The following is a 24,292-nucleotide window of genomic DNA, read 5'->3' on the forward strand; positions in this document are numbered from 1 at the left end:
TGATTAACTAAAGAAAAGAACTGTGAAGCATATCCCAAGGTTGACTAACTGGGTCACGCAGTGAAAAGCTTATAAAAGTTTCCATCAAAATGAAATTCAAACTTTTGAAATTTCCTTTAATTCATTTTCAATTATATATATACATATAAAGACATTGTTATACCACATGAATTGGGAAAAACAAAATAGATTTTTATCTATACTTATAGTTGCTATTGTTAGGCAATCATTTACAGGGAGTATATACACTAAATTGTTATCTGATAACATTTTGGGAAGTTGGAATTTGTAAGAAGGCCTCAGTCATAGGGCACCGTACCAAACATTCAAATTCATTTTTAACATTTAGGAGTAGGTCCTGTGAGTGAGACTTTCATTTTACTGAGTCCACTTGATCTGGCGATGGCATTTAGAAAGAATCCTGAAATGACATAGGTAATTTTGTTTCAATATTATGCTTGTAAGTGATATAAATACACACCCTCATATATTTGTATCTTATTGGATGTTAACCAGGGGTGGTTTATTATTATTATTATTATTATTATTATTATTATTGAAATGCACTTAGTTTAATTTAATCCCCATCACTATAATTTTTCGAACAGTACAAGAAATTGTAAAAACTGCATTTTATATATATATATATCTTACTCTACCATTATGATGTGTAAACCTCTGAGGATGGGTGATGCTGTGTAAAATTATAAATCAAGTTTATTTATTATTTAACTCAAAAACTCTGGAGTGACCGAAAAGTGTATTAGTTTTAATAAATGTTTAATAAATAAATATTTGTAGAAGAATAAGAGAAATTTACCTCAATATGATACGTAGAACACTTCCATGTGATTGCCGACCGGGCTAGCTGGGTGGGTAAAGTGCCTGCCTGGCAACCCAAAGGTCGCGGGTTCGAATCCCGCCTCGGGCTTGGATCACAGTACTGCAAAAACTTTGGGAGGTGCATTATGGCCACAGAAGCCGATGCGCCAACAACTAACTAAAAAAAAAAAAAAAAAAAAACTTCCATGTGACACTCTCCAGAAATTAAAATGAATATAAAATTAATGCACAATTATTACAGTAATAAAATCAATTAAAAACAATTAAAATTTTTTTTTTAATTTTAACATAAATTTTGAAAAATGAAATTTCCTTCCTGAAGCTGACAGAGCTTTTCAACCATGTGGCTTAGATAGAGAGATTATTATTTCTATTCCTGTGATCACAGGAATAGAAATAATGCAGAGTATGTGTGAGGTGGAATCTTAAATAGAGCGATTATTTGTCTTCATGCGTGCGTCTAAAAGACCAAGAGTTGGAGATTAGATATGGATGGTGAACGTTAATAGAATTCTCATGTAATTTAATTTCAATAGTTTCTGCAGTTAATAGTCTAGTATAATTACATTGGACACTAAGTATTTTGGCCTCATTGAATAAAAATGTATGGTTTTCGTTAACAGCATGAAAGACCAATTTTTCTTGCAGTGATTGCAACTCATCTTACCAGGACTCGACTCAATGCACACTGGATTTGAGAGTAAACATGCATCCTCAGTCCTTGCTTTTCATCAGCAGCATCAGAATTGGCCTTTCATGCCATTAATGAAAACCATACATTTTTATTCAACGAGGCCAAAATACTTAGTGGCCAACGTAATTACACTAGACTATTAATTGCAGAAACCATTGAAATTAAATTACATGAGAATTCTATTAACATTTGCCGTCCATATCTAATCTCCAATTCATGGTCTTTTACATGCATGTGCGAAAACAAATAATCTCACTATTTAAGATTCCGGCTCACACATACTCGGTATTATTTCTATTCCTGTGATCAAGATGTATATTCGAAAAACCCCATTAGGTTCGGGTAGGAAAGTTGTTTTTCAAATTTTATGTTAAAAGTTTTTTAAATTAAATTTTTTTTTGTTTTTTTTAATTGCTTTTAATTGATTTTATTACTGTAATCATTTTGTGTTGATTTTATATTCGTTTTAATTTCTGGAGAGTATCATACGGAAGTGTTCTACATGTCATAATATTAAGGTAAATTTCTCTTATTCTTCTACAAATATTAAAATACAACATAGAACATATTGATCATCACAGCTCTGTTTTATATTAATTAATAAATAAATGTAAATTTATTAATTTCTTTAATGAAAAGACCATTAACACAAAAATGACTTTTCATATCTTTTTGAAATTTTCAGATTCATTATCAAAATTAGGATGGAAAATATCACAAATCTGGGATATGATTCAGATGATGGGTTCAATTAGGAGCCAGATTTTGCAGGATACTCACTGTGATTGGTAAGTAATATTGCTCCCATAATGATTTTGTTAAGTAATTTTTATTTAATTAATTTACTTTAGACTTGGATTCCAGTTCTGAAGTATTTATTTAATAATTTCATGCAGTATAGAAATAAATGTAATTATTATCTTAAAATAGAAAAAAACAAAGCAAATTTACATTAAAAATCAGATCAAATTTATTTTTTGAAAAACAAAGATAACTTTAAACTCTTTGTAAAAAATCTAACAACATATAATTAGTACAAAATCATTTCACATAGTATGGTTTCCCTTTAATTTTTTATTATTATTATTATAACCAATGGTATCAAAATAGATACCATTGGTGTTAGAAGCTTAATGGTAAAGAAGTAGAATTAGGAAAAAAAACACGGTCATAACAGTATCAGAATAGCATCAGAGAACCAACAGGATGAATACCAGGGAGCTGCAGCTGAACAATAATTATAAATTAATTTATTATGGAATTAAAATACAGGTAATCTTCATATAACACAGTAGTTTCGTTCCTACAAAATCTCATGTAATGTGAAACCGTGTTATATGGGACAAAGAAGCAGTACAAAAAGGGGGGATTATGTTCCAAAAGCTAACAAAACCACATAATTTTTTTATTTTATAACTGTCGGAAACTTAATTTTATAGTAGTAATAATTTAATATTTTAACTTCATTTTTTATTGTAGTAACTTAATTAGCATTAGCGTTAGCATTAGTAGAGGCACATGATGTGAGAAAGCAAGCTTATGCAGCATCAGCCAAAAAAAAAAAAATGCTCCCATTTCACCCCTCCGTTCGTTCCAAATACCTGTCCAGCTCAGCCTTAAATTTATTTAGGCTATCAACTTCCACAACTAAGGATGGAAGTCTGTTCTACCAATCAACTACCTGCTGGCAAAAGGCAAACTTCCGCACATCTGTCATTCCTCAATTAGAATTTATGCCCTCTCAGGTGATTATTCTGAGCAAGAGGAAGAATCCCATCACCATTGAGTATGCCCAAACCATCCAAGGCTTTATACACCTCAATCAGATAACCTCGCAGGTGCCTTGTCTCCATAAACTGTAATTTGCAAATCTTAAGCCTTTCTTCATAAGAACAACCCTTTGTTCCATTCATTAATCCTGTTGCCCTTCTCTGTATTCATTCCAACAGCTCTACGTCTTTCTTAAAATGAGGTGGCCAGACCTGTATATAGTACTCCAGGTATGGCCCGACCATTGCCTTCTACAGGGGGGATAATCACCTTATATATAATCACCTTATTCCTGCTAGAAAAATTCCTATATATCATTGACAAGACACCATGAGCTATTCTTGCAGACCATCTGCACTGCTCAGAAAATTTCATATCTGCCTACACAGTTACCCTCAGGTCCTTTTCGTTCTCTACCACTGTCAGTGTGGTACCACAGAGTTGATACGTTACTCTGGGGTTACTGCTTCCCATATGTAGTACTTTACATTTGTCAATGTTAAATTTCATTTGCCACCTCTCAGCACTTCTGCTCAACTTTTCTAGATCCTGTTGCAGCAGCGTACTGTCATTAGTGTCCTTAACAACCCTGCCAACCTTCGTATCATCTGAAAACTTGGACATTAAGCTTGATATACCATCATTTATAAATACTGAAAACAACAATGAAACCAACACTGAACCATGAGTGGCTCCACTTATAACATTAGTCCATGAAGAGCAGTGTCCATCGATTAGCACTCTCTGTCTTCTCCCACTCAACCATCCCTTTATCCATAGCAGCAATTTGCCTCCAATGCCACACTGCTCCAATTTGTGCAGCAGTCTTCCATGTGCAACAGTATCAAAGGCTATCCTAAGATCCAAATATATGATATCAAAGTTATTCTTTGCATCCAGTTCCTTTGTGACTACATCATAGTATCCATTCAAATTAGTCAGACAAGACTTCCCCTTAAGTTGTTGCTTGGGTTTTATTGGCGCATTAGCGACTAAGGCTATAATGCACCTTTTCTCTTAACAAAACCATGCTGTGTCCGAGGTATAACTGAAGTCTTGTCTAGATGATCCTGCAATGCTCCTTTAACCAGTGCCTCCATTAATTTTCCAGGAACAGAAGTTAAACTAACAGGTCTGTAATTACCTGTGTCTCCCTTCGATCCTCCTTTGTGGATTGGGGTCACATTTGCACATCTCCAGTCCATGGGTACCTCCCCTGAGTCCAGGGAAGCTCTCATAATTATGGCTAAGGGTTTGCTTACTTCCATTGCTGCTTCCTTTAATATAACTGGATTGATTCCATCTACCCAGGTGCCTTTCTTGTATTTATCTTCAACAATTTCTTCTCCAATTTACTCTCAGTTATTACAAGATTATCTAGCTTACTGCCAGAGTTCAATACACCTCTGGCATTCCCCTCCCTGAACAACTCCTCATGTGTGAATGTCGATGCAAAATATTCATTTAGTTTGTTAGCTACCTGAGCAAGATCATCAACAGTTGAACCATCAATATCAAGTGGACCAATCTGATTCATCCCCTTCCTTCTAGAGTTTACATAAGTAAAGAACTCTTTGCTGTTTTTCTTTGCATCCTTTGCCAAAGATTTCTCTTAATCTGCCTTCGCCTGCCTAACCTCCTTTGTAACTTGTTTACAGACCAGCTTATATCTATCATAGGCTTCTGTGTCACATGTTAATTTATATGTATCCCATGCATTTTTCTTCTCTGTCATATGTCTCATTAGTTCATCTGACATCCATTTAGGCCTAAACCTTGAACAATATTTCTTAGTTGGTATGTAAAGCCTAGTAGCTTCCAAGATAACTTCTTCGAATGCTTCCCATTTTGAATTTGCTGTTGGTAACATCATCAGTTGGTCCCACTGTATAGAATTTAAATACTGTCGCAGGCCACTGTAATCATCTTTACGAAAACAAAAACCCTTCCCTTTATCCCTGATGGTAGTTACCTCTTTGAGTAAATCCCACTACAGCACACTGTGATCACTGCCACCTAGTGGTTTCTTTATCTGCAGATGCTTGATGCATGAAGAAATACTACTGATATTAGGTATTATGTATGTTCGGGTCTGACGGCACCCGGGATTTATCAGTAATACTACGGATAGGTATAGGTATAGGTATGTTGAGGGTCTGACGGCTCTGGGGATTTCTCCCATCTCCACGTATGTTCTATGTATCGAGTGACAGTACCCTGTCGATGCCAGAGGTTTAAAAATAATGTATGGGTCATGTGGCATGTAGTTTGTTGTGCCCATTGTTCATCCGGCCTGTTGGCCGACGGGCCCCCAGTGGGACCCAGCGTTACCATACCTAGTGACGGGGATGCCGGCCGGGTGTACCAAGAGACTAATTATACTCTGGCAGGTCCTGCCACTTACTTTCCTGGGATTTCGGTGACTAGGACCTAAAATAAAGGTTGGAGTTATCACTGTTGATTTAAGTAAAATTGCATTTAGAAAGCGCTGCGGGTGTTACGCTGAAAGAACTATTTCTAGAGAGCCTAAAAGGTCGGGCAAAATTTGATGTGATTTAAATTTGGACATGTGGGGCAATCGCTGTACAAGAGAAAGTAATGGGAGGGAGGGTGTAGACGGGGGGATGAATTAGGAAGAAGAGGGGATCGGATAGGAAGGTGTTCCCCCATTTTAAGTGGGGCATGCCCATGCCCCACGACATGGGGAGGCGAAGAGAGGAAATAAAAAATAAATAAAATAAAATAAAATAAAAAAATAAAATATATGGGGAGGAGAGGAGAAGAGCAAATACCCCCTCCCCGAAAAAGAAAAAAAAAAAAAAAACCGCACAAGGGAGTGGGTCGACAGTAGGCCAACCAAATCATCCTAAAGTCTTGACTTTCTGTGGTAAGCTGAGTTTTTTTTTTTTTTTTTTTTTTTACTTGTTTGATCTCCTGCATTCTTTCTAGTCGGGTTGCCTTTGGTATATTTCGATCATTGTTTTCCTTCTAGAAAATAGATCCTGGGCATATTGACTGAGTGCCTTGTAGTCCTCCTGAGTGTCTAACAGTCTGGGTTCTTGGTTGTCTGGGATATATTGGATTGTCGTTATTAGGCGTAGTCGTAGGTCATCATACAAATCACACTCAAACATTAAGTGTCTCCAGGACTCTGGGTTGCCACAGGGACAGTCCGCGTTATTTATGATGCCAAGTTGGTGAAGTTTAGCTTTAAACGGGCCATGCCCTGTAAGGAGGAAGGTGGTATTTCAACCAGGGTGAAACCACACTGGTGCCTTAGGGTACAGCTTGGTGACAGTGGGGAGGAATCTTCTGGTCACTTCACCTTTTTCTGTGTTGCTCCATCTCCTCTGCCAAATCTGGATGGGGTGGTCGGTTATACAGCTTTGTTTGTTTGTTTGGTAGTTATTGGCGCATCGGCTTCTGTGGCCATAGTGCACCTCCCAAGGTTTTTTGCAGTACTTTGATCCAAGCCCGAGGCGGGATTCGAACCTGCGACCTTTGGGTTGCCACGCAGGCGCTTTACCCACCCGGCTAGCCCGGTCGGCGTTATACAGCTGATAATGATACTACTGATAATGATATCAAGAGTATTAATACCTCTATTTGCCTCCTGAACATGCTGATATAGAAAACAGTCATCCAATAATAAAAATTCCTCTCGCCATTGACGGGATTTCAATTCAGGTCTTTTCCACCTGGTGGTTGGAGGACGGTGATTATACCAACTATACCAACTGATGGTGATTATACCAATTAAAAATAATGTATGGGTCATGTGGCATGTAGTTTGTTGTGCCCATTGTTCATCCGGCCTGTTGGCCGCCGGGCCCCCAGTGGGACCCGGCGTTACCATACCTAGTGACGGGGATGCCGGCCGGGTGTACCAAGAGACTAATTATACTCTGGCAGGTCCTGCCACTTACTTTCCTGGGATTTCGGTGACTAGGACCTAAAATAAAGGTTGGAGTTATCACTGTTGATTTAAGTAAAATTGCATTTAGAAAGCGCTGTGGGTGTTACGCTGAAAGAACTATTTCTAGAGAGCCTAAAAGGTCGGGCAAAATTTGATGTGATTTAAATTTGGACATGTGGGGCAATCGCTGTACAAGAGAAAGTAATGGGAGGGAGGGTGTAGACGGGGGGTTGAATTAGGAAGAAGAGGGGGTCGGATAGGAAGGTGTTCCCCCATTTTAAGTGGGGCATGCCCATGCCCCACGACATGGGGAGGCGAAGAGAGGAAATAAAAAATAAATAAAATAAAATAAAATAAAAAAATAAAATATATGGGGAGGAGAGGAGAAGAGCAAATACCCCCTCCCCGAAAAAGGAAAAAAAAAAAAAACCACACAAGGGAGTGCAGTTTTGGGTCGACAGTAGGCCAACCAAATCATCCTAAAGTCTTGACTTTCTGTGGTAAGCTGAGTTTTTTTTTTTTTTTTTTTTTTACTTGTTTGATCTCCTGCATTCTTTCTAGTCGGGTTGCCTTTGGTATATTTCGATCATTGTTTTCCTTCTAGAAAATAGATCCTGGGCATATTGACTGAGTGCCTTGTAGTCCTCCTGAGTGTCTAACAGTCTGGGTTCTTGGTTGTCTGGGATATATTGGATTGCCGTTATTAGGCATAGTCGTAGGTCATCATACAAATCACACTCAAACATTAAGTGTCTCCAGGACTCTGGGTTGCCACAGGGACAGTCCGCGTTATTTATGATGCCAAGTTGGTGAAGTTTAGCTTTAAACGGGCCGTGCCCTGTAAGGAGGAAGGTGGTATTTCAACCAGGGTGAAACCACACTGGTGCCTTAGGGTACAGCTTGGTGACAGTGGGGAGAATCTTCTGGTCACTTCACCTTTTTCTGTGTTGCTCCATCTCCTCTGCCAAATCTGGATGGGGTGGTCGGTTATACAGCTGATAATGATACTACTGATAATGATATCAAGAGTATTAATACCTCTATTTGCCTCCTGAACATGCTGATATAGAAAACAGTCATCCAATAATAAAAATTCCTCTCGCCATTGACGGGATTTCAATTCAGGTCTTTTCCACCTGGTGGTTGGAGGACGGTGATTATACCAACTATGCTGTCCACAAGGGACGTCTTACCTTACAAACTGTGATACTTACACCAATGAGCTAAAACATTATGACCACCTACCTAATATGATGTTGGTCCTCCACGTTCATCCAAAACAGTTTGTACCCAACAAGGCATGGACGCTACATGATTTCTAAATGTGTCTTGTGGTATCTGGTACCAACACATAACCAGCAGATCCTTTAACTCCTGTAAGTTCCATGATTGAGACGCCGCAGATCGGAGTTGCTGTTCCAACACAAACCACAGATGCTCGATGGGATTGATGTCTTGGGAATTTGGGGACCAGGGCAATACCTGGAAGTCTTCCTCATGTTCCGCGAACCGGTTTCAAACAATCCGGGCAGTGTAGCATGGTGCATTATCCTGCTGAAAGATAGCACTACCAGAGGGAAGACTGTTGCCGTGAAAGGGTGTTCCTGGTCAGCAGTGATGTTTAGGTAGATGGTAGACGTCAGCATGACTGGCACATGGATGGCTGGGCCCAGGGAATCCTAGCAGAAAGGAAATCCCAGGGAATCATCACCCAAAGCATGACACCACTGCCACCGGCTTGTTTTCGTTCCCCAGTGCATCCATGCGCCATCACTTCCCCAGGTAAACAACGCACACGTACCTGGCCATCCACATGGTGCAACAGGAAATGTGATTCATTGGACCAGACAAACCTTCTTACAATCACTCAAGGTCGAGTTTCGATGCTTGCGTGTCCATTATAGGTGTGCCGCTGATGAACCATGTTTAGCATGGGCACTTGGAGCGACCTGTGGCTATGCAGCCCCATTTTCAGCAGAGTTCGATGTACTGTGTGTTGTGACACATTACTCCCATCACCAGCATTCCAATTACTGGCTAGTTACATTACAGTAGCCCTTCTGTTGCCATGTGCCATCCGGGAGAGCCTTTGCTCACCTCGAGCATCGATGAGCCGTCCAACACCATGCCAGCGGTTCTTGGATTTTCCCTCCTCGGACCACTTTCGGTAGGTACTAACCACAGCTGACCATGAGCACCCCCACCAGCCATGCTGTTTCAGATATGTTCTGACCCAGTCATCTGGCCATTACAATTTGGCCTTTGTCAAACTCGCTTAAGTTCGCTGCCTTTCCCATCTGAAGAACAAGAGTAACACTGATTAACAGAGCTGGTGTTTTTTGTACCGTGTCTCAACCTGTACGCACGCAGTAGTTCACCTGCAGTTGCTTCGATTTGCATAACGACTCGCTGGTCATAATGTTTTGGCTCATCGGTGTATATGTCAGATAATGTACGTTCATTTAATTAAAGAACACAACACACACAAGTTGCAAGAAACACAATACACACAAGTGAGATATGGAGTAATGAGTTTCTGATCATTTATTCTGTTTTTATATGATTGAATATTTCATAGAAGGGGAAATACATTTCACCATAATAACGTGAAAACCCACAGAATTCCAGCTATTGGTACTATTGCAAATGCAAGAAGATCAAGTTTACTACCCATTTATAATTGTTACACTAACAGAAAAGACCAATAAACTGGAAACTGCAAATTGTTTTTATTTTTTTATAGTTTGATAATGACCTCCAGAAATGTGCTTTAAAAAAGTACCATGAAGGCGATAACAACTAGCGAGTCAACAGCAGGGATTCACAAAAAAGAATGAAAAGTTTGAAAATTACATCTAACCTAATAGCAAAGTTTTCCCAGCACAAAAGCTCAAAAATACCATGTTATGCGAGATTTCCCGCAATTCTCAAACCATGATAGAGTGAAACCTTGTTATATAAGTACTGTGTTGTGCAAGGATTGCCGCAATTTATCAATTGTGTTAGAGTGAAACCATGTTGTAGAAGTACCATGTTATATGGGGGTTGCCTGTACAATAAATATTATTTTACAAATTTAATTTTTTAATAATATTTATATACACTGATTGGACAGAAATCATGGGCTGCCCACTTTTTGCCTGGATAAGGACAGTCACAAGGAGAGGCATTGAGTTCACTAGTTCACGAATGTGTTCCACAGGTATTTCCATCCATGCTTGCTGCACCACTGTCCATAATTCTGTGTATTCCTGGATGGAGGATCCAAAGCTCGAACGGACCTTTCCATAGCATCCCAAAGATGCTCCACAGGGTTCATGTCCGATGAATGGGGAAGCCATTCCATAGTGATAAAATCTGTGGAATGCCCTTCGAACCATGTTCTAGTCACCAGGGCTCTGTGGGGAGGTGCATTGTCCTGCTGGAAGAGTCATTTTCCTTGTGGGTTGCACAAGGGATGCACCATCCACCTGCCTGAACAGTTCCTTATTAACATGACGGGTGCATAGCTTCGTGTGGTTTCCGCCAGATATTCACCCTCCCATTCACTCGAAATAACTGGAAACAGGACTCATTGGACCAGGAGACCTGTCTCCAATCATCCAAGGTCCAGTGCCAATGTTCTTTCACCCAGTTCAGGTGAATGAATGTCATGGTGTTAACAATGGGACTCAGGTGGGTCAGCAGCTCCCATAATCTATTGCGGCTAATGATTGCCTGATGGTCTTGGTGGAGATGTTTCTGGCACCTCTCTCGTTGAAGTTGGTGGTGATTTGTGCCACTGTCGCTCTCCAGTTGGCTGAAACAATGTGAGACAGATGTCGTTGGCCATGTTCATCCACCACCTTTCTCCGCCCATAGTGCTATCCACAATGAGATGTTATTCTGGAAATGGCGTATTCCTGACACACTCTTGATACTGTCAAACAGGGATAGTGCAATTTCTGTACCAACTCGACAATAGAGTGACCCATGCGTTGGGCACCCACTGTCATCCCCCTTTCACTGTCCTTTCAGTGTACATAATAAGCATAAATATAGTCATATGCACAGTTTGAAATTTCATGCATTTAATGGTCTTTTAAATTGGAAAATGGAAAAGACTAAGAGGCTGATGCTTCTTTTGTGTGTAATATCCTTTTTTTTGTAATTTGTTTTTAAAGCAATTTTTTTTTTAAATAAAAGGTGTAAAACAAACAGCTTATTTAAAAATTTTAATAATTTTTTTAAAACTTAAAAAGTTACATACAATAAGCATTGTAATCCATTAAGAAAAGATGAAATATTGGCATTGTTCAAGCAGAATTTAAAAAAAAATCACAAAAATGAAAATGAAAATGGGCACCTATCAGGTGCCCCCACCACCTTTTTTGCTAAAAATGGAAGCACCACCACTTCCAGGTTAATGAAGATGGAAGGTTAGGTGTGAGAATAAACAATCATATAAGTAAAGTATGAGGTGTATGCTGCCAATTAAACAAATTCATTTGGTGCAAAAGAGAAATTATCTAAAATTAGCTTCTTGTATACTTCAGAGGTGGTAAAAAATATAGAAACTGATCAAAAATTAGTTTTCAGGATTGAGAATTTTAATTAAAATAAATGAAACTTAATAGATAGTAGCAGAGACAACCCATATTCCAAATAAAGAATAAGAAAAAACCTTGGGGTTATAAATATCGTATCTTAGGTAATTGATGCAAATTTAAGATGGGACGAGCATGTAGAAAGGTTATTTGAAGGGAGATTGGCTAAACAGGTATTCAATGCAAAAATCAAATAGTGTAGGTTAGAAATAGACTAAAAGAAAATTGGATTGATGGTGTCAAGCAAGCATTTGAGGACAGGGAGCCTTCTCTGACTAGGGCTGAATATCTAATAAGAAATATAGTGTGGAACAAAACAGTGAATTGAAAGCTAATAGTCCAGAAAGACTGCTTTATACTGTCATAGTATAAATAATATGAACATAATATAAATACTGTCTTTAACACCCACTCAGTATGAGATATTTGGATGCTATCAACAACCAAAATTATTAAATGCAAATAATCCCATCAATTAGAAAACCTAAAAATTGTTACCATGCAAGGTGATTATAATTAAATTTCATAACTTGGACCATCTATAGGTAGATGACGAATCACTGATAAACAAAATTTGGAACAGACAATGTTTAGTCCATGTTCAGTCCCTTAACTTGATATAATTCATCAAGTCATCAGTATAGTATGGAGAAGTGACATTAACACATTCACTGTATCATGAAGCAAACAACAACAACCACTAGAGACGGTCGTGTTCCAAGCCGCTAAGTGGATTTTTCTTATTTATTGATTTGAAATTATTGTTTTTCTAAAAGTTTTGATTTAAATTTAGTAGTATAACATTATTTTGTGATTTTCTGATTAACTTGGTGTAATTATTCTTTACTCGGCCTTGTAATTGCATAAAAGTATCGGTAAAGGTTTCCACGTGTTTCAACTCCGGTACCGTTCGTAATTTTCCCGCCATTGTGATACGATAGTTGTATGCCGTACTAGATAGCGTTAGTTGAACTTCGTTAGGAGTTAAATTGTACGTTTAAATAAATACATATAACGACTTAGATTACAAACGTAATATAATTAATTATATTTAACATAATTAATAACATAACATAATTAATTAATAAATTAATAGAATCATGACTCAGACCAGAGCAGCAAAGCAAAAGGCTCAAACTAATGGAAGCGCTGTGGCTCAGAACAGAACTGAGGGGGGCAGTTGTCCTCTGACTCACAGCCTTATAAAATGCACTGTTTGCTTGATGTTTGCAGAGCAATCGGGTACGGGATATGATACTGCCAAGGGGGATGTGTCTTTGTGTGTGCGCGATGCAAGGAGTGTATCGATATCAGGCAACAACTTGGCGTTCTTGTGGGCCTATATGAGAGCTTGAAGGACAGGGTGGATGCCCTCGAAGAAACTAAATTGAGGGGCCTATCAAGCTCTCAGCTGCCCACATCAATGCCAGAGCTTGCACTTGGGCATCGTGTGACACAGAGACAACCCCCAAGGCAGAATGCGCTGGTCCCGAAGGAACTAGTAGTTGTTGGTGACTCTATTGTCAGGGAAACGGGGAACATGCTTTGTAAAAAAGATAGGTGGAACAGGACCAGGGTATGTCTGCCAGGGGCAAAGGTTGATGACGTTGTAGAGCGAATATCATCTTTTAAGGGCACAAAAGGTGATATAGTTGTACACGTTGGCACTAACGATATTAAGAGTAGGAGACCGGCAGAATTACTTAACAAGTACAGGTCACTGTTGAACAAAAGCCGAGAATTAGGGTTGAATTTGAAAGTGTCTGCAATTCTGCCCAGACACGATAGGAGGGAGTATATGATGAGAGCCTTGTCGATCAATTTGGCCCTGGAAAGATTGTGCAAGGCTCAAGGGGTAGAATTTTTTTCAGCCTGGACTGTACTTGTTAACAGGAGAGATTGCTTCTACAGGGATGGGATACACTTAAATAGAAAGGGTGCAAGAATATTTGCTGATGCTATCGAGGCAGTGTTAGGTGGGTCGGAAAACTGCTAGCTTGGGGGGAGACAAAGACCAATAGATTGACAGTAGCCACTGGCAGAGGTGAAAGAGATTCTTGCACTGCTTCTATTAGAATAAGCAGAAGCCTGAAAAACAAGATGCATGGTATTTCAGAGACTGCTAGGAGCCATTGCGGTACAAGTAAACACATGGGTTGTGTTAGGGTAGCTAAGAATAGAAACAGGTGCAGGTATACTTGCGTGTACACCAATGCTAGGAGTTTAGTAAATAAATTTGATGAATTTGAGGTATTGCTCAAAACATCAAAGGCAGATATTGTTGGGATATCAGAGACGTGGTGTCACACAGATATAAGGGATGCAGAACTGCAATTTGGGGAGTACAACGTCTACAGAAAGGATAGGAAGGGGGGAGGGGTTATGCTATTAGTTAAGAAACACATAAAAACCAAGGAAGTGAAGCCAGTCGACATCGCTGGACAGTGCAGTGTTGAGTCAGTTTGGTGTGACATAAGCATTGGGAGATCAAAATTGAGAGTAGGAGTGTGCTATAGGCCTAATGACTCTGATGAGTATAATAAGGAACTGTACAGGGAAATAGAGTGGGCCAGTAAATCAGAGAGTCTTATAATGGGAGATTTTAATTTCCCAGATATTGACTGGAATTTGGGGGCTGGTTACTCACACACTAGCAGGGCTTTTGTGGATTTATTGGATGATTGTTTTCTACATCAGCATGTTCGGGAGGCAACTAGAGGGAGTAATACTCTTGATTTGATTATCAGCAGTGATTCTTCATGCATTAAGAATCTGCAGATAAATGAACCACTAGGTGGCAGTGATCACAGTGTGCTGAAGTGGGATTTACTCAAAGAGGTAACTACCATTAGGGGTAAAGGGAAGGGTTATTGCTTCCGTAAAGGCGACTACGATGGACTGAGACAGTATTTAAATTCTATACAGTGGGACCAACTGATGATGTTACCAACAGCAAATTCAAAATGGGAAGCATTCAAAGAACTTATCTTGGAAGCTACTAGGCTTTACATACCAACTAAGAAATATTGTTCAAGGTTTAGGCCAAAATGGATGTCAGATGAACTAATGAGGCATATGGCAGAGAAGAAAAATGCATGGGATACTTACAAATTAACACATGACATAGAAGCCTATGATAGATACAAGTTGATATGCAACCAAGTTACAAAGGAGGTTAGGCAGGCGAAGGCAGATTACGAGAAATCCTTGGCAAGGGATGGAAAGAAAAACAGCAAAGAGTTCTTTACTTATGTAAACTCTAGAAGGAAGGGGATGAATCAGATTGGTCCACTTGATATTGATGGGTCAACTGTTGATGATCCTGCTCAGGTAGCTAACAAATTAAATGAATATTTTGCATCGACATTCACACATGAGGAGTTATTCAGCAAGGGGAATGCCAGAGGTGTATTCAACTCTAGCAGTAAGCTACAGAATCTTGAAATAACTGGGAGTAAAGTGGAGGAGAAACTGTTGAAGATAAACACAAGAAAGGCACCCGGGGTGGATGGGATCTATCCAGTTATATTAAAGGAGGCAGCAAAGGAAGTAAGCAAACCCTTAGCCATAATTATGAGAGCTTCCTTGGACTCAGGGGAGGTACCCATAGACTGGAAATGTGCAAATGTGACCCCAATTCACAAAGGAGGATCAAAGGCTGACACAAGTAATTATAGACCTGTGAGCTTAACTTCTGTTCCAGGAAAATTAATGGAGGCACTGGTTAAAGAAGCACTGCAGGATCATTTAGACAAGACTTCAGTTATAGCTCAGACACAGCATGGTTTTGTTAAGGGGAAGTCTTGCCTGACCAACTTGATTGGATACTATGATGCAGTCACAAAAGAACTGGATGCAGGGAATAACTTTGATATTATATACTTGGATCTTAGAAAGGCTTTTGATACTGTTGCACATGGAAGACTGCTACACAAATTGGAGCAGTGTGACATTGGAGGCAAATTGCTGCTATGGATAAAGGGGTGGTTGAGGGGGAGAAGACAGAGAGTGGTAATCAATGGACACTGCTCATCGTGGACTAATGTTATTAGTGGAGTCCCTCAGGGCTCAGTGTTGGGTCCATTATTTTTTTCTGTATTTATAAATGATATTGATGATGGTATATCAAGCTTAATGTCCAAGTTTGCAGATGATACAAAGGTTGGCAGGGTTGTCAAGGACACTACTGACACTATGCTGCTGCAACAGGATCTGGAAAGGTTGAGCAGATGGGCTGAGAGGTGGCAAATGAAGTTTAACATTGACAAATGTAAAGTACTACACATGGGAAAAAGCAACCCCAGAGCAACGTATCAACTCTGTGGTACTACACTGACAGTGGTAGAGAATGAAAGGGACTTGGGGGTGATTGTGCAGGCAGATATGAAGTTCTCTGAGCAGTGCAGACGGGCTGCAAGAGTAGCTCATGGAGTATTGTCAATGATATACAGGAATTTTTCCAGCAGGGATAAGGAGGTGATTATTCCATTGTATAAGGCAATGGTCAGGCCATACCTAGAGTACTGTATACAGGTCTGGAGGCCTCATTTCAAGAAGGATGTAGAGCTGCTGGAACGAGTACAGAGAAGGGCAACAAGATTAGTGAATGGAACAAAGGGGTGCTCTTACGAAGAAAGGCTTAAGTTTTGCAAATTACAGTGTCTGGAGACTAGGCACCAGCGAGGTGATCTGATAGAGGTGTATAAAGCCTTGAATGGTTTAAGCATGCTCAATGCTGATGGGATTCTTCCTCTAGCTCAGAAAAATCACCTGAGAGGGCATAAATTCAAATTGAGGAAAGACAGATGTAGGATAGACGTGCGGAAATTTGCCTTTAGCCAGCGGGTGGTTGGTTGGTGGAACAGACTGCCATCCCTTGTGGTGGAGGTTGATAGTCTAAATAAGTTTAAGGCTCAGCTGGACAGGTATTTTGAACGAACAGAGGGGTGAAGTGGAAGTGGGTTTTTTTTTTTTTTTTTTTTTTTGGCTGATGCTGCATAAGCTTGCTTTCTTGCATCAAATGCCTCTACTAATGCTAATGCTAATGCTAATGCTGATAGTCCAGAAAGACTGCTTTATACTGTCGTAGTATAAATAATATGAACATAATATAAATACTGTCTTTAACACCCACTCAGTATGAGATATTTGGATGCTATCAACAACCAAAATTATTAAATGCAAATAATCCCATCAATTAGAAAACCTAAAAATTGTTACCATGCAAGGTGATTATAATTAAATTTCATAACTTGGACCATCTATAGGTAGATGACGAATCACTGATAAACAAAATTTGGAACAGACAATGTTTAGTCCATGTTCAGTCCCTTAACTTGATATAATTCATCAAGTCATCAGTATAGTATGGAGAAGTGACATTAACACATTCACTGTATCATGAAGCAAATATACAGCATGGAGGGGAAACTACATGACTTTAAGAACTTTTTCTTCCAATTTGACATAAGAAAAACTGAATATTTCTGCAAACATACTTTGCCAGTGACTGAATAATTAAATCGTAGCGAGATGAAAGCCCAAGAATATCTCTGCCCTCCCTAATTAAGATTGACTGAATCCTGTCATTTTACAATCCCAGGTCAAAATAGTTGTCATTGAAGCCAGCAGCAAAAGTGTTAAAGTAAAACAGTATAGTAATTGATCAATTAAGTAATGCGATGTTAGAGTGAATATTGTTAAAATAGAGATGTTCCACTTAAATGTGTTTTTACATCAGTTTTAGATTTCTGAGTTGTTTTCATGATTTCAGAAACTTATATAATCTGTCTCAAAAATTTTGTGCATTTCATTTATTACCTTTATGTAGGCATAGATTTGAAATACAGGTTTATGCAGCTTATGTTGGTGGACTGATGGCAGTAAGACAAGGCTATACTCCTGTAGTTGTTCCACTTCTTTCACATGCTAGGTAAGAAAACAAATTGTTGCATTTTTAAAATTCCATGCTACTAATATAAGTAACTTTAACACCCTTTTTATATTATAATAATAATAATATAACCCATTTATAATTTTATAATCCTTGGTAGGATTTAATTAACATTATCTATTTATTATATTCAACAGTTTACATTAATAAGCATTATTCATGCCAGTACAAACTTTTCAATGTAATTTCGCTAAATGTACTGCTAACTCATACTACTCATTATAATAACACTAGCCAACAAAAAATATTTTTTGTTATACCTCTGCAATGAAAATATGTGATTCTGGAGGAAATAAATGCGGTGAGTCTGTAAATCACCATAAAAAGTCTCTATCGTGTCTACTTCAAAAGGTGTTTTTTTTTTTTTTTTTTTTGTTCACTTTTTTTTTTTTTTTTTTTTCACTTTTTTCACATTTCAGTGCCTTGTTAAGACTTTCTAGGATATAAATGCTTTAACAAAGATTTTTCTAGTCAAACATTAAGTAACTTTTTATAGCAATTTTATAACCATTTGTTATCCTCATATTCATCTGAATTAAGCAGGTAAGCAGTGTTCTGAGGATATATGCCATTATTAAATATTTATTATTGATTACAGAAGACATTCCTAGTAAACTTTATTTGTAATAGGATAAAACAAACATGTTTTGTAAAAATATCTTTCCTACTGTTATTTTATCTTCTACTACCTCTTAATAGAATTTTTTTAAAAGACATGGGAAACCCTTAGTCATGAATACAGTAAAGCACAGGAGCATAACTGGTAGCAGGATAAGGGAGCATTCAGGATTTCAATCGTGATCTCCCTCCCCCTCTTTCCCCAGTGATATTTCAAAACCTGTCTTAAACATTTTCTTTACACATTGTACAAGGAAAGAATAGTGCTTTCTCTGTACTGACGCCATAAGACTGTTCCTGATCTCAGTGTTAATAAAGCATTGAAATAATCTAAAATTTGTAGGACAGTGGGAGTATTGAAATAACCTAAAATTTTAGCATATAAATGTTGAAGTTTGGTTTTGTATTACCAATGTTGTCAATTTCATTTATCTTTAGTTAGTTACTTCCAATTTTCTCTTTTAAACACCTTTTCCAGGGAAGTAAAATAAACCTAACTGAGAAAACGAGCTCAGATTTCTATTCCTAGCTTTTTGAAAATATTACCCATATGAAGCCGTTTTAATAAGCCAGATTAATATTTATAAGAAAAAAAAACACCTTCATTTTTTTTTTAATTTCCATTTTTTAATTTTACTTCAAAAACCATATCAGGGTTGCACATTACAGTCAATATTGGTTAGAAGACTGTTCAAGTAAAGCACCACATTTCCCTAATCATCAAGAATTGGATGACTTAGTGAGGGACTTGGTTTGAACTAAATAAATAAATAAACATTCTGTTTATACTCTAGGACAGCCATATAATGCTAGAGGAGTTCACAAGGTAGAGAGAATACAAGAATATTCTACTGTCTCAAAGTGAATGCACTTTTGTACTCTTGGAGTTGACTGCTCAGCTACAGAAGCCTCCATCACAGAGCTCCTAACATCTCATTTAAAAGTCTGGATTATACTGCATCCCAACTGCATGGCTTCCACATGCAGAAACGTCGGTGTCGTTATATAGAGACAGAAACCAGGGAGGACATACAGACCATCTTAGCAAGCCCCAAAATTCCCAAACTAGGATTAGCTGCTAAACTACCAAAAAGAAAGGGCCCAGTAATCATAGTATTTGGCTTATCCAAATGTCTAACACTTAACCAGATAGTTGACGAAATCTGTACCTGAAACCTGCAGAGAACCATTGAAGAACTGAAACCAGAAAACGCCGACCGTGCTAGCCAGGTGGGTAAAGTGCCTGCCTGGCAACCCAAAGGTCGCGGGTTCGAATCCCACCTCGGGCTTGAATCAGAGTAAAATGCAAAAACTTTGGGAGGTGCATTATGGCCACAGAAGCCGATGTGCCAACAACTAACAAAAAAAAAAAAAAAAAACCTAGAAAACCTGGTCTTCCCAAAGTATGCAACTAAAACTGGAACAAACAGAAATTGGATAATTGAACTGGTAAGTACTCAAACACCAAACACAAATCTTCATAGAATGGGGAAGTCATCACTATCAGGAGCATGTGGCCAAGTGCTTCAGATGCTGCAAGCATGGTCACACCTCTCATACCTGCACACAACCCACTTCCACTTGTGGCCACTGTGCAGAGAGGGGTCATGACTTCCTCAGCCTCCCCCAACAAGGAAAAGGAACCACAATGTGCTAATTGCAAGGCACTCAAAATCGACCACATATGCTCTTTCAGAGATCCTAAGTGCCCGACTTACTTGAAAATAGAGCCTGTACCAAAGCAGAACAGATTATGGCATACCTTAAACAGTATAATACTACAGAGCTGAAGATCATACAGCACAATATTCAAAGAGCAAGGCATTTGCAGAACAGTTAAGAATCAAAGCCAACGAAGAGAATATTGACCTCCTAATACTGCAAGAACCATACACCCATACTAAGAGAGTAAGAGGATACCCACTCAGTTATAAGGTGATTCATGATGAGGAACACGCTCCATGGGGGCCACAGTTGTGGTCTGTAATCCCAACATCACAGCTACGAAAATCTCACAATACTGCACACCGTGGGCTGCTTATGCCCACCTAATCACAGCCTTGGGAACCCTCTATGTCGTCTCACTGTATTGCCAACTGGGGGAGGAAATCAGCTTTGCCACCCACTATCTGCAGACACTCCTGGACTAACTCCCCAACCAATGTATCATCATAGGAGCAGATGTCAATTGCCAGTCTCCAGCCTGGCATAGTCTCACACCTGATCGCCAAGAAACACATAATTTTTATAGCAATTTTATAACCATTTGTTATCCTCGTATTCATCTGAATTAAGCAGGTAAGCAGTGTTCTGGGGATATATGCCATTATTAAATATTTATTATTGATTACAGAAGACATTTCTAGTAAACTGTATTTGTAATAGAATAAAACAAACTTGTGTTTTGTAAAAAAAATTTTTCCCACTTATTTTATCTTCTACTACCTCTTAATAGAATTTTTTTAAAAGACATGGGAAACCCTTAGTCATGAATACAGTAAAGCACAGGAGCATAACTGGGCAGGTTAAGGGAGCATTTCATTCACCAGCTGTCAACCCTCTGTAATACTCTGTGGGAGGCAACAATAGATGTCACACTAGGAACAACTAATATCGCTGCCTACATTGTGGACTGGGAGGTCCAAGATTCCTAGACCATATCCAACCACAAAGTAAGTACATACCAGATCTCCGGTCCTCAAACAGGAACTTAACAGGTTTGCAATTGCCAAAGTGAAGTGGGATGACTTCAAGAAATCGCTTACCACACCACTAATCAATGCATGCCGCAGAACCATCACCAATGGGAAACAAATGATCACCAGCACAGAGTAACCAAGATCATCACCACTGCTTCTGAAGCAGCAATTAAAAGAAGAAAGGTGGCATCTGGAGCCGTCCTGTGGTGGATGCGACGCCGGAAATACAAAATCTGTGGAGAGAAGTCCAGAAAAGGTGAAAGCAGTTCCAAAGAGCCCGACAGACTTGGACAGACACTGAAGTAGAGTCCTTAAGACACCGATATAGAGAAGCAAGAAACCACTACACCAGTCTCATAAAAAAAAGCAAGCTGAAGACATCAGAGCACCTAGTTGGTAATTCTGGGAATGCAGAACCCTGGGGGATAGTTTATAAAATCACTACCAATAAACTCCCCAGAGATGACGTCACCACATCCACACTCACAACGCAGGGTACATTGGCCACTATGTAGGATGAATCAATTAATAATATACTGAACACAATTATTCAGGTTCTTGGGAGCCCTCCCACTGGATCTGGAGGCAATCAGAACTGCCCTGCTCCACTATTTGGCTAAAGGACTCCCAACAACTTTCATAGGACACACCACCAATCCAACTAACGACCACAAGGTAGAGATACAAAGAGTAAATCAACACCTGCAGTGGACATGGCAAAGTTGATGGGGGCAAACTACCAAGGGAGAAATTACTAAAACATTCTTCACATACATTGACAGGGTGTACCCAGGTCCACCCTCTGGCTCTCGCCTGGACTCAACACAACCTTCTTGCTAATAGGTCATGGCCCATTCAATGCCAAATTATCAACCTTTGGATTGAGCTATCCACTAATCTCCCTCTGCTTCTGCGGGGAGGCGGAGACCTGGCAGCACCCAATGTATCATTGCAAACATTATGAGGATCTCCACTGCCTGCTAATCACCAGACTACACTACTCCCCTAGAGAACAGGAATCAGACATCCTAGATACAGAAGACAAATACAAGGCGTTCTCACATTATGCCCAGGACTTGTTTGCACAAAGAAGAACCCTTTAAGATATATGAAAACAACTAACTACAACCTGAACATGACAAAAACCAAATTCATCCCAACCTAAATGTGGAATTAATATTACCCTGGAGTAGGAAGATGATAAAGCCGAGAACCACAACTGGTTAAGGCTTACAAAGTCTGCTGACTATTACCAACCTAGAAGAAATACTGAATGGGCACTCCATCCCAAAAATAATTTTACACTGAAATGGACAACAACTTGAATAGGAACTCTCACTGGATACATGACCAATGACAAGATATAAAAACAGTAATATTGCCTCAGTGCCTTTAGGCGATCTGAGCCAGGTGCCCTAACCAGGCTTACCTCTTTAAACCCTTCCAAACTGAACACTACTGAATTCATGATTTATGACACAACATTATGATGGCAATCATGCCCTGGTGCCCCTAGGCGATCTGATCCGGGCACCCTGATCTTACTTGCCTCTTTATAACCTCTTCCCAGGCAGGAGGGGGAGAAGATCGTTTTATGTCTCCCCCACCCCTGCTTCACTCTTTTTTTCCTGGTGAGACCTGGGCTAGCCACACTGACCATATTGGGGTGCCTTCTCTATCATCCCCATACTCCTACCTTCTTTCCCCCCATTTTCAACCTCCCCCTACTCTCTACCTATAAAGTGTAAAGTGTATTGATGTCTAATGGCACCAGGGGTTCCCCCCCCCATCTCCGCATTTCTTTCATTGTAGGTGTACCAGTTCGCTGGGGAAGGCCAGAGATTTAAAAGTGTATGGATTTTGTATAAGTGTAATATTGTGTATCGTTGTTCATCTGGCCATTTAGCCACTGGACCCCTGCTGAGGCCTAACGTTGCCCACACTTGGCCCTGTGGAGACAGACCAGGTACACAGTAGTATGAAGCTTTACTCTGGCAGGCCTTGCCACATGGTTTCCTGAGATTTCAGCAGCTAGGGCCTATATAAAAAAAAAGATAATGCAAAATGTGGCAATTTTTGGTAAGACACTAAAGAGATTATTAGAGGCCAAAAGGACATGCATGACTTGATTTGAACAATTAAATTTTGGTAGTGTGGGGCATATGCTATGATGTTTAGTCAGAGTGGGGGGGAGCCTGAAGGCTGGGGGGAAAAGTAAGAAATATGGAGTCAATAGGGAAGATGACCCCAGAGAAGGTCAGTGGGGCATGCCCATGCCCCACCACGAGGGAAAGAGGGTGGGTGAGGAGGAGAGGAAACAGCAGAGCCGTCCCCTCTCTCCTCCGCCTAGATCGCCTTATGGCATCAGCAGCAAAGCTGTGTGTAGTCACAGTAGTTGAAGTGTCCAAGCCGTGAAAGTTCATCATTCCTGGGACAGTCCCATCCCATCCAGTTGTTAGCATATCCATTTTTGTGCAGGTATCCTCACACGCGTCAGTCATATTTCCGTGTCTGTATCAGGTAGGTCGTTGTACTAAGAGTCCGCGAGGTTCCTCCTTATTGAAGTTTCTTATATGCAGCAATTGTGTTTTTCTCTGGAGGGGGAAAGCAGCTCTTGCATGAGTTTCTCCTTATTATTGTGGTTCGCTGTGAACAGCAATTTGTGTTCTGCGGTGGGTAAACAACTCCTGCACAAATTTAGTTAGTGCCTTGTACTCTTCGCATGAATCTAGTAGGTGTGACTCGAGATGTCTTGGGAAGTACGTGGTTGCTGTCATAAGTCTGCAGCGTAGGTCTTCATAGTCGGTACGTTCATACATTATGTGTGTCCAGGTTTCTGGCGCCCCACAGGAGCAACGTGGGTCCTCTAGGATTTTGAAAGATGCTAATTTCACGTTGAACACTCCGTGGGGTTGAAACCAGGGTGGGGACTTGGGGTACACCCTGTCTATGGTGGGCAGAAATTTCTTTGTAGTTTCACCTTTGGTTGTGGCAATCCATCAGTCCTGCCATACCTGCTGTAAGTGTCTTTGCACTCTGATTTTTTCTTCTTTCTGATTCGCAGCTGTGTTTACTGCAACTCGGGAAGGTGCAGGGTTGTCCTTTTGCAATGCTGTGAGTGATGCCGCAGTGAATAGCCTCTAAGTCCAGGAGGAGGGGCTCCTGTTAATACGTGTAGGGTGGGAGTGCTGGTGGTACAGCAGGCACGGGTGA

General features: G+C 39.7%; 1 protein-coding gene across 1 annotated transcript in view; it reads left to right on the forward strand.

Moving 5' to 3' along the window:
• Positions 1 to 24,292, forward strand: part of LOC150088053 (WD repeat-containing protein 17-like) — a 350,289-nt gene that overhangs the window by 313,431 nt on the left and 12,566 nt on the right. Inside the window, exons 22-23 of the mRNA XM_090369994.1 lie at positions 2,223 to 2,325; positions 17,640 to 17,741. Coding sequence (XP_090226120.1) covers positions 2,223 to 2,325; positions 17,640 to 17,741 — 205 coding nt within the window. The remainder of the gene's footprint in view (positions 1 to 2,222; positions 2,326 to 17,639; positions 17,742 to 24,292) is intronic.

The sequence above is a fragment of the Mastigoproctus giganteus genome, chromosome 3 (assembly GCF_048544385.1).
Source record: "Mastigoproctus giganteus isolate SK-2022 chromosome 3, ASM4854438v1, whole genome shotgun sequence".
In the NCBI taxonomy this organism is placed as follows: Eukaryota; Metazoa; Arthropoda; class Arachnida; order Uropygi; family Thelyphonidae; genus Mastigoproctus; species Mastigoproctus giganteus.